The 12,134-nt window shown below is 36.5% G+C and overlaps 1 protein-coding gene across 1 annotated transcript in view; it reads right to left on the bottom strand.

Moving 5' to 3' along the window:
• The window catches only part of COG6 (component of oligomeric golgi complex 6), a 96,567-nt gene extending 85,421 nt beyond the window's left edge, over positions 1-11,146 (bottom strand). Inside the window, exons 1-4 of the mRNA XM_003806907.5 lie at positions 10,884-11,146; positions 7,260-7,403; positions 5,882-5,953; positions 1,595-1,653 (exon numbers count right to left, since the gene is read on the bottom strand). Coding sequence (XP_003806955.3) covers positions 1,595-1,653; positions 5,882-5,953; positions 7,260-7,403; positions 10,884-11,135 — 527 coding nt within the window. The 5' untranslated portion in view covers positions 11,136-11,146. The remainder of the gene's footprint in view (positions 1-1,594; positions 1,654-5,881; positions 5,954-7,259; positions 7,404-10,883) is intronic.
• Positions 11,147-12,134: the final 988 nt, after the last annotated feature.

The following is a 12,134-nucleotide window of genomic DNA, read 5'->3' as shown; positions in this document are numbered from 1 at the left end:
CATTCCAGTTGATCTCTGAGTCCTTTGTAGCCCTAAGACCCATGATATCCTTTTACACAAGTAACTTTACACCTCTGCACTCTTTATAATTTCCCATTCATCAATCTTAGTCTGAAGAGAATTGTGTTAAGAAGGATTAAGGGCTCAAAATAAAAGAATGTCGAGATCAGTGGATGTAAAACTAAGGAGTTGGGGGTCATGTACTTGCCATTTTTGGTCTAGGGCAGTGTTTTTCAAACTCTTGATTATGACCCATAATATTAAACCATTTAAAACCATTACCGAAACTGAAAGAAAGGCTTCACAAAATAATATTCACTCCAACTATTTTTACTTATTTATTTTTTAGAGACAGGATCTCCTTCTGTCACCCAGGCTGGAGTGCAGTGGCACTATCATAGCCCACTGCAACCTTGAACTCCTGGGCTCAAATGATCTTCCCACCTCAACCTCCAGAATAGCTGGGACTTCAGGTGTGCACCACCATGCCCAGCTACCCAAACTATTTTCTATTTTATTTTATTCTAATTTATTTTTTAAGGCTAGCTATGATCGATTTAAATAGTAGTAATGATTGATAAATCATAATTTACAACCCATTGATCTTGACCTGAACTACAAAAAAACACTAGTTGGATCAGAAGTCACAGACTTTTTCTGTAAAAATCTTGATAGTACATATTTTAGGCTTTGTAGGCCACATATGGTCTCTGTTGTAACCACACGACTCTACTGCAGTAGGGTAAAAGCAGCCATAGACAGTATGTAAGCACAACCATAGCTGTGTTCCAATAAAGCTGCATTTACAAAAGCAGGTGTTGAGCTGGATTTGGCCTGTGGCCATAGTTTGATGACCTGTGGTCTATACTATAGTATACTGACCTACCCCAAAATCAGCAGTTAAAGTGGTAATATCTCCATATTACTGATGAAATACCTAGAATACTAAAAGGTTTAAGTGATGTACCAAACTACTGAGCAGGAGACAAGTATACTGCATCATAATATAATGCTTCTCCCCCTCTATACTACTCCACACATGAGAGATGCAGTTAATGAGTTTTAGCATAATTGCTATGAGTTTTAGCAATACTGAACACAACACATTACACAAATCCAGATTGTACTCACCTTTATTCACTCACTCACTCATTCATTCAATCAACCAATAGTATACCTATTGTATAAACTACAAGGAGAATTTATACAATTAACTCTTAATTATACCAGAGAGGATATATCATAGCTTAAAAATAAAAGACAATGATTGTGAAAAAAAAGTAATAAAACTATTAAAAAGCTGAAAACATTTACATTTTAAAAAGCATCATTTCTGAACTCCACAGCAAACAATAACGATACATCATCACCTCTCTTCCAAAGAAGGAATAATCTCTCAACCTCAATGTCAAGTTTAATGCTCCTAAACTACTGTCTTTATGCTTAAGTTACTATTGGGTAATATAATAGTTTAGGACCTTATGAACCATGTTTTTTATTATTCTGCTTTAATTCTGATTTGGAGTTATATATAATTTTCTTTGACTCCAATCTCCAAATTATTGAAAAGGTGGTTGTATGAAGAAAAACTTACCTTTCAGATTGAAGCTTAGTGGTTTTTACTATTAAATCTTGAGTCTGTTCCTTTGCTGCCTAAAATTATAAACATATCTAATATAAGTAAATTCCAATTTTATTATATTTCAGAAAACAAATACTACCACTTACTGAAATTTAGACTTAAAACAAATGAGATCACTCTATGGAACTCAAAAGCACAATAAAATGAAATACGTAGATGTTTCAAGGCTCATCCACTGGAGGAACACACTCAGTTCTTAATATACACATAATGCTAAGGCTTACAAGAAAGAAAAAGGTATCCAGATACTGATGAAGGAACTTAATAGTTCATGATGCTTTTTAGTGCAACAGAAGCACTGGAAAAACAAGTTAAAAATGAAGAACATGACTTCAGGTGTGGACATGTTGAACTGAGATACCATGCAACCTTTACATGGGGTTGTTAACTAAGTCACTGAAATGCTAGTGTGGAGCTCAGTAGAAATGTGTAAGATGGAGGTAAAAGTTTGAAAGTTGTAATATACAAACTACCTGCCATATAAGTTTTTGGTGAGGATCAGAGCTAGCCCCATCTAAAGGACACAAGGCTGTTCCTAATCAACTTTCATTCTAAGCAATTCTCCCTTCCCTAAGCCAGAGTTGAAAGGATCAAAAGTGAAAAGTCAATTAAAAAAGCATCTTATCCAAGATTAGAAAACATTCATGAAGTGGCTTTAAACAAAAGACAATGAGATTCTCTCCCAAATATCTGAACTAGGGAATATTTACAAAAATAAGGCAATAAACAATAAGAAGAGAAGCAAGTAGTCATGAGGCACGTAGAGAAATAGGGTCTGTGCCTTGAAGAAATATTAAATGAGCCAGAAAGATGCATAAATTAAGTCATTAGTAAAGCGGAGAAAAACACATAAAATAGAAGGTGAGTCAGTCTGTTAAAGAGAAAATACCAGAGCAAACACCTGAAGACACTGGGTCATTTTCATGTTGGAATACCACAATAAAGAGTCAAGCTTCTGCTACTGCGGTTTCTTTCTAGAGCTGCCTTAGACCTAGACACCTCCAGTTCTGGGTTTTAGAGGCCTAATCCTCTACAAACTCAGTTTTCAGACTGTGAGGGAAATTCTCTGTCTTATTGCTTTCTAGGTATCCTGTCAATAACAGAGCCTGATTGCCACCTCAAATGAAGCTATTTTGAGTGTATGTTCCCAGGAAATAGATTTTTTAAGAAAACGATTTGAACCTAGATAATTTTGCATATCCCTTATCTTTTTTTTTTTTTTTTTAAAGAGGCAGGGTCTCACTCTGTCACCCAGCCTGGAGTATGGTGGTGCAATCTTGAGTCACTGCAGCCTTGACCTCCTGGGCCCGAGCAATCCTCCCACCTAAGCCTCTAGAATAGCTGGGACTATAGGCATGTGCCACCATGCCTGGCTAACTTATTAAAAGTTTTTGGTAGAGATGGGGTCTTGCTATGTTGCCCAGGCTGGTCACAAAGGATCATTCTGCCTCAGCCTCCCAAAATGCTGAGATTACAGGTGTGAGCCACCACGCCCAGCCATTTCACTGACTTTTAAGGAATGGAGCTCAACATGATAGCTCCCAAAATATTCTTTTAGAATTATTAGACTGCCAATAAGTTCTTCAAATGCTCATACTTCTTAAACGCTAAAGTTCCATTTCCACCCTTGTACAGTCTTGCCTTGTGCAATTTTTAAAATATAGTATCCCCTCAAGTCAAAGATATGTTTACATTTTAATATTTCTGAAAAAAAGAATGCTTCACAAAATCAACATCAAAAAACCTTTACTAGCTTTTTAGGCTAGTCGTTATTGAGGGTGCACCTTACAATCAACACCATTTATTAATCAATGAAATATGATAATTTAGCACAATGTTATATAATAAGAATTTGCAAATATTTTTTGCATATTTCCTGATTTTTTCATTTATAAACTATGGTAAGAATTCCAAAGTAATATTTAACAATATTAATGAAGATTAACCTCAATCTCCATTTATCTTAAATGTTAAAGATGATTATTTTTGAGTTAATAATAAACATATGCATCTAAATGCATGTTTATTATTTAAACATATGCAAGGAAAACCACAAAGGAATAAATATTAACATATATAAAATGACTGATTACATTTTTAAATGTTTTCTAATAATTTCTAAAAGGTACCATAGTCAAAGCATTTCAGAAAATATTAAATAATTAAATGACTCATTATAACAACATTCTATAAGAAAAAGGGAAAGTGAGGATACTCTAAGAAACACTTTTCTTTATGAATAACTTAAAAACATTAGAGTTGATATTATGAATGTATACTATTAGAATTCCAATAGTGCTATATCCAAATAAATTAGCTTTAAGCAAAATTTTAAGGAATAAACAAAACTTTCAAAATCATGGACCTCCTACTATTAGAAATGATATGTGGATCAAAAACAAATGTAAACAATAGGCAGTATCAAATATTTTTAAATATTCAATCAGAAAGCTATGAGGCAATCTTTTATATGTGATAAAAATGTTCTGTATCTTGATTATAGTTGTTGTTTCACAGGCATATAAAAATGTCAAGCCTATCAATTTGAACACTTTGAATGGATGCAGTTTATTACCATTCATAAATTATTCCTCAATAAAGTTGATCTGAATAAAGAAAGAAAATAGGCCCATGCCACTGTAGAAGAAAAAATAGGATGTGAGGTGGGTGCAAAGAAAATATAAAGGACTGGCCGGGCATGGTGGCTCATGTCTGTAATCCCAGCACTTTGGAAGGCCGAGGTAGGTGGATCACTTGAGGTCAGGAGTTCAAGACCACCCTGGACAACCTGGCGAAATCCTGTGTCTACTAAAAACACAAAAATCAGCCAGGCATGGTGTCAGGCGCCTGTAATCCTAGCTACTTGGGAGGCTGAGGCAGAATTGTTTGAACTCAGAAGGTGGAAGTTGCTGTGAGCCGAGATCACGCCACTAAGGATACAGCGAGACTCTGTCTCAAAAAAAAAAAAAAAAAAAAAATACAAAGGACAAAACAGAAAGAGACACTTTGGTTGTAATTTAAAATATTTATAAACTGTTTGAAAAATAGCACAAATAAAAATACTATGATCTTTTTATATTTAAATCTCTCTATGATGAAAAGTATAAAAACATAATTAAGGATACAAATTTAAAAATAAGAGATACTATCACTAAAGATCAGAAACTGAGTAGTCTAATATAACAAAGCATAATGTTATTTAAAAAACACAAAAGTACAATATAGAAAACCTTATAAAGTATAATTTGAGAAAAGGCATTACGTCATGGAAGCTAAAAGAGGAGAAAAGGAAATAAAGTTAAAGAAAAAGAAGGGTCAAACAAAATCAACCACTGAGGAATAAAGTAAACATATGCCAAAAATGTGAAATGGCCATTAATAATTAGTACATATTATATAATTATTTAAATATTGTCAAATTAACAAATATCTAAATATTGGACTAAGAGACAATAAACATGCCAATAATATCTGATAGATTAGTAAGAATATCAAAATTTAGACAAGACCAGAAAAGATAAAATTTTAGAGAAACAAGAAATTAACTCGTCCTGCAAACTGACGATGCAAGTAGCCTGTGATTAATCTGTAGAATATGCATTAATGATTCTTCCTAGAATCACTGTTGATGTCAATCGTTCCAAGAGACACTTAGAGATATAAGTTCGCTGTTAAAATGTGAAGGCAGTAGACATAATCATGATTGGCCCTTAGGAGGAAACCGTTCTATGTACTATTCCAAAATTAGATGAATGAGGTTAATTAAGTCAAATGCTGATTCTGCTACCAAACTATAAGTTTAGGATTGCTTTCATTAAAAGACCTAAAAGTATACATATTTTCCCAGAATTTTTTAAGGTTATGCATAAATCAGAATTAAGCTAGGTCTTTATCAGGCACAACTTTAGTGTGAAATTATTCCTAAGGCTTCTTACTAAAAAAAATCATTACTCCTAGATTTCTAGAATATTACGGAATTGAAAGGTTTATCAAAATTCTACGTAGTTAGCTCTGTACTGGCTAGACCAAAATATAAATGCTCTAAAGTTAATTGAACAATATTAATAAATCATTATCCAAAGAAACACAAAGATAGCTACAATTTTTAAAAATAAGGATTATATTTATACCCAAATTTCCTACAGGGCATTATGGATTAGATATCTACACATTTTGTCAATAATAATTTTTGAAAGTTTATAGCAGGAACTATGCCAAAATCTAGCCATTATATAATACCTGTAGGCGACTTGTCATATCTTGACAACAGTTGCTCATTGCTTGAACATCTTCGCTTATGCTTTCAAGTTCCTGAAAAGAAGAAAAGTAACATCAAACATCATATATACAGCAAGAAGAAGATTCTCTTCTGTTAGCTAAATCCTTATTTTAGTTACATAATTTTTTATTTTTTTGGTCAAGGCATGACAAGAGATCCCATATTTAAAATTGGAAATGATTAAAAAGAATAACATCTAGTGTTAGAAAAAATGTAAAGAAAATAGTCCATTCCTTTTAGAGAATATGACCACAGGAAAACAGCAAATGCTTTATAAAACTGAATATCCCTTTATTGCTAGTGTTATTCAATTGCAGTTACTCTTATTGATGTTCAAATAGTCTTATGTTTGGCCAGTAGAAGAATCCTCTTCACATTAGCTCCAAAGTCCTTTTGACATGTATCCAATAGTCTCAGATAGCATCTTTGCTTTCTGATACTGGTAAGATTGTTCCTTTTAGTAGGAAATGATGTTTAAAAGAGCCAGGCATGGTGGCAGGCACCTGTAGTCCCAGTTACTTGGGAGACTGAGGTGGGAGAATTGCGTGAGCCCAGGAGTTCGATGCTGTAGTGTACTATGATCATACCTGGGAACAGCCACTACACTCCAGCCCAGGCAACATAGCAAGAGTCCATCTCTAATGTAATTTTTTTTAAAAAAATCCTTTCCAAATTATTAGTCTTCAGTCAATAAAAACCTACCAAGGTGTCAAAAACAACCTATTTTTATTGAACACTCATTGAAACCATTTGCAACACTTCCATAACTCACATAGAAATATATTAGTATTACAATGTATTAAAACAGCTAATAAAATATTACATAATAAAGATATAATAACATAAATAAAATTTATTTTCACTCTGTGGTGAGTGGACTACACTCTCAAGTATGATGAATCATTATTAATACATTGAAGTTACTGATCTTAATCTGAAATTTTCATATTTTAGGATATAGTAAAAGTAACTCAATTCTAATTAATCTCCAGTAGAGAAGTTGTTATCCAAGAGAGGTTTATGCAATGAGGGGATATTTCTATTGGAAAGCCACTCAGGGAAATGTTAATTTTTTTGTTAAAAAAGCTAAAATTCCTAAGATAATCTTCTAGAACAATGTTAACTTTCTAAGAATTAATATTTGTGGAAGTCACAGATTCATAAATCACATTAATACAAATAAAGATCTAGATGCAGCAAGAGAAATTAGCTAAGCTTTCTATTTGGGCATAGTATACAAATAGCAAATATATCAACCTAATTCAAAAAAATACTTAGCACAGAGCCAGGCATAATAGTAAGTTCTCAATATATGCTAAATGAAAAGAGTTTACATACCTCCTTCACTTCCTTGAAAATGCTTACAAATTCTTCATTGATGGCTAAACTTTTACGTTCAATATCTCCACGTAAATTTCTTCGAGTCCGCAGACTATTTTCAACAAAAAAGGTTGAAAGTGCCTTGAGAGCTTCTAACATCTCCTATACAATTGGTAACAGAAGACAGTTACTGGAACTAATTTTTAAATGGTTTCAAATCTCAAGACAAAATGTAATGAAATCATTTTCAAATGATTTGTTTTCATTAACCAATCCAAAAAATATTGAATGACCTTCAAATTACTGAAGCATGCTTATTTCCAGAACACAATAAGGGTATACTTACTTGTGTATAGTGTTATATATACAAGATTATTCACTGCAGAATTGTTGGGAATTGCAAAGACTAGAAATAATATAAATGTCCATCTAAAAGGGATTGGTTAAATAAATTATGATATACCCATTTACAAAAAAAAATCTTTATGCACTTACGTAGTATAAGCTTTGAGATATGTTAAGTGAAACATCAAGGCATAGAAACAGTTGTAATACCAACAGTTAAAAACTTAAAAGGAATATATACATGCATACTTACTTGTGTATACCTAGTTGACACATATATAATGTGCACATTAACTATCTCTGGAATGATCTATTTAAGAATAAGTACTGGAATCCTCCAGGCTAGAAACTGAATAACTGGAAGTAGAACTTGGAGAAACTTAAAGGGGAAGGCCTCTCTGAGGTGACTTTGAACTGAGGCCTCAGTGTAGGCAACAGCCAGTCATGGGGACAAAGCCTTCTACACACAGAGCAAACAATGAGTACAAAGACCCTAAAGTGGTAGAAGGAAGGCCACTATGACTGAAGTTACGAGAAATTATTACGATTTTAGGCAGGGGAGTAATGTAATATGATTTATATCTATAAAAGTTTATTCCAACTTTGTAAGGAAAATGAATGGTAAAGGGGTACAAGAAAGGAGGTAGGTAAGAGAAAAAACTAAAATAATCCAAGTATGGTTTGATAGTGGCTTAGACCAAGATGGCAGTAGTACAAATGAAAAAGAGATATTCCAAAACATGGCACGGTGGCTTACACCTGTAATCCCAGCAGTTTGGGAGGTCAAGTTGGGAGGATAGTTTGATGCCAGTTCAAGACCAGCCTGTATAACATAGTAAGACCCCTATCTCTACAAAAAAATCAAAAAATTAGCCAGGTATGGTGGCATGTGCCTGTAGACCCAGCTACCTGGGAGGCTGTGGCAGGAGGATCGCTTGAGCCAGCAAGATCAAGGCTACAGTAAGGCCATGTTCTCTCCATTGGACTCCAGCCTGGGCGACAGAGTGAGACTTGGTCTCAAAAAAAAAAAAAAAGATATTCCAAAAATATTTTTCAAAGTAGAACCTATAAGATATGTTTGTGGATTTGACAGGAGATGTAAAAAAAAAAAAAAAGTGACAAGAATCCAAAATTATTCATATGCTTCTTGCTTGACTGGGTAAATGGTGATGTTCTTTAGTGACAGCGGAACCAGTTTAGGGAAAAATCAAGAGTTCCGCCCATGTTAAGTTCTATGACGTCAATCAGTATCCAAATGGAGGTATAGTATAGACAACTAATTCTACAAATCTGGAGCTCAGTAGATGTCAGAAACAGAGTTATAAATTTGAGAGTAATCATGCTTTTTGCTACTTAAAACCATGAAAGTACAAGATTTTTCTTACAGAGAGAACATGAATGGAAGAGAGAGCAGAGAACCAAGCCCAGGACATCCCCATAGTACACTAAATTCTGCAGATATACATTTCTACACCTCCACTACTGTATATTCTAGTAGGCTTACCTTTTCATGTTTCTGTTTGTTATTTTGAAATAGTGGCTGGATTGACAAAAACAGTAAAACTATTTATATAAATTCAATTTAATATTTCAGAGGAAGCAAAAATATGTTTACAACTATAAATACTTACTGTACAGAAAAAAAAAAACCATGAAGTGAAGCAGTTTCTTTAGACTATAGCCTTGAAATGTCCTAAGGTCTGGTTCAAAGAAGTAATCAGTAATGTTGAACGAATGAAATCACAGACTCAGATGCAAATTTCAGTTCCACCAGTTACTAGTTATATGACAACCTAGCTGCACTCTCTCCATGCTTTATTTTCCTCATGGTAAAAAGAAGGTTATGTGGCCGGGCGCAGTGGTTCACGCCTTGTAATCCCAGCACTTTGGGAGGCTGAGGCGGGCAGATCACCTGAGGTCAGGAGTTCAAGACCAGCCTGACCAACATGGAGAAACCCCATCTCTAATAAAAATACAAAATTAGCCAGGCGTGGTGGCACATGCCTGTAATCCCAGCTACTCGGGAGGCTGAGGCAGGAGAATCGCTTGAACCCGGGAGGCAGAGGTTGCAGTGAGCCGAGACTGCGCCCATTGCACTCCAGCTTGGGCAAAAAGAGCAAAACTCTGTCCAAAAAAGAAGGCCATGTTATCTATATCAGAGCAAGTAGCAGTCTTAAATGATATAATAAATATCAATATGAGACACATTAAACACTTCATAAATTTTATGATAAAATTAATATTTGTTAAGAAAGAGTAAGTGCCAGGCTCTTTGCAAAGGACTTTACCTGGAGTCTCTCACTGAGTCCTCAAATAACAACCATGAGAAACTTAGCAGTATTCCTAATTCCTAAACAGAAGCTGAGATTAGTGAAGGGACTTATTCAAATCATGATGCACACATTTAGTGGTTCTATCTAATAAGTGGTAGCCTCCAGAGCCCTAATTTCTTATTCATTACATTGCAATGTTTTTTTTTTACATATCGGAATCAAATTGTTATCGACAGCTTATTTTCAGTTACCTACATATTCACCTATAAAACTCTCTAACTTTGACATATGTTCTTCTTTATGTTACACTGTCATGACCAATTTACCTAGCGACTCACAGAGACAGAAGAGATGGCTGGGTATGTGAGGAGCTGTAAAGTCCAACTTAAGTTTCAGGAGGTACTTGTGAGAGCATGCTGTCAGTTTATCTTCTAAAGAAATAACAGCCTGAGCCCACAAATCATAGCGCTTGGCTCAACAAAAACTAGTAGATATGAGTTCATTTCAGCCACGGGCAAAGGTAGTTCTTTCGCGCTGCAAATTATTGCAATTGTTGTCACTTGTCCGTGGAAATGCACCCTTATCCCTACCACTGCTCTCTTGGTCTCCCGACCCCCATTTGCGCTACCTTATCTTGGAATCTGCTCTTTTGCATCTGTTTCATATCCAGTCTCGTGCTCTCCTCCACTCTCCCAGCTCACACAGCCAAACGCCTCCAGGGGTGTTTGGAGGACACTTCTCGAGGCGCCACCGTTCACCAATCCCATCCAGAGAGCCTTGAAGGCACCTTTTCAGGTGGAGAGAACACCCAGGAAACCCCTTCGCTTTTCCGGAGGTTGCTGGGGCTCCCCCTTCTCACCGCCCCTGGCGCCCGCAGAGCAGCGGAGCCCGCAGGTCTGGGGTCACTCGCGGTCCCTCTGCTGCCGGGACGAGGGAGACCGCGGTGGGTCCCTGACAGACGCCGCCCCTGGCCCGGCTCAGCCCCGCAGGAACCTGTGACTCCGGCCCCGCCAGCCCCGGTTACCTTGTCGTTGTCCAGCCGCGTCTCCAGGATCTTATGCAGCTTGCGCGACAGCGGGTTGCTGGTCGTCGCCGAGGTCCCGCCTGCCCCATTGTTGAGGCCGTTGGCAGCCCCGGTCGCAGACACTGCGACCACTTCCCCGCTGCCCTCTGCCATAGCGCTGCGCGTCCCGCCCCCTGCTGCCACCTCAGCCAGGCAGGGACCACGGAGGCAGCGCGAGTATTGCGCATGTGCAAATCGGCCGCGCATGCGCATCGGCCCCGGAAGTCTTCGCCGGGTAACCCTGCTTGGGCTCCCAGAAGCGTGAGGGGCGGAGAAGATGTGGGGGGCGGGACAAGACCCGCAGGTAGAAGGAGAAAATTTATAGGATTAGAGAGGACTTCGGAATTATGGATCTGCGACCTTCAGAGCTAATTAGATGACAACCAAATGTAATATGTAAAATACACCAAGACTTGTGCCTGGCATATACATTCAATATAAGTTAACTGAAAGTTTAAATTACATTTGCCTTATCTGAATTCATTTTTTTGAAAATTATTTATTGAAGGCATAGTATGTGCCAGGTACTCTGGTAGGCATTGGAGAATCTACATTGTGTGTCTGAAACAGACAAAGCTGTTAATAGATGTTATTAGGTTGTGATGAGTGCTCAGGGGATGAAGTAGTACAGTGAAAGAAAATGGAGGGAAAGGCCCACTTCACTCAGGGAGGTTTGGAGAGGAGTTGACACTTAAACTGAGATTTGAAGGAGAATCAGAATGTGAGGAGAAATCATTCCCAGGCAGAAGAAAGTGTGTAAGTGTACAGGCCTCAAAACAAGATGAACTTGGCCCTGACACAAATGGACCAGAGCCCATGTAGCTGTAAAGTAATGGATAAGAAAGTAACAAGTTGAGAAAACTTCCCGGGAAACTCTGGAAAACAAACATCATTGGCTTTTTTTCTTTCTTTTCTCAGTTTTTAAAATTTGGATCAAAATAAAATCGCTGGGCTTCTGTGAATTATTTGTCAGAAACACTATTTGGCTCTTGTCATAAATTTTCCTTGTTTCATATATGTCTATGTACATAGTTATATTGTATATCAAACTTAAGGGAAAATTACCTATTACACAGGTCACATAAAGAAAGCACTGACAAAACCACTCATCTCTACTCTAATGAAGAAGAGAAGGCCCAACTATCCAAAAGAAAAAAATATACAAAAAGCAGCAATATCTAGGTATGAATTCAACAAAAAATACAGAGAACC

Source organism: Pan paniscus, chromosome 14 (assembly GCF_029289425.2).
Source record: "Pan paniscus chromosome 14, NHGRI_mPanPan1-v2.0_pri, whole genome shotgun sequence".
NCBI lineage: Eukaryota > Metazoa > Chordata > Mammalia > Primates > Hominidae > Pan > Pan paniscus.
The sequence above is the reverse complement of the archived record's forward strand: the minus strand, read 5'-3'. Positions and strand labels throughout refer to the sequence as shown.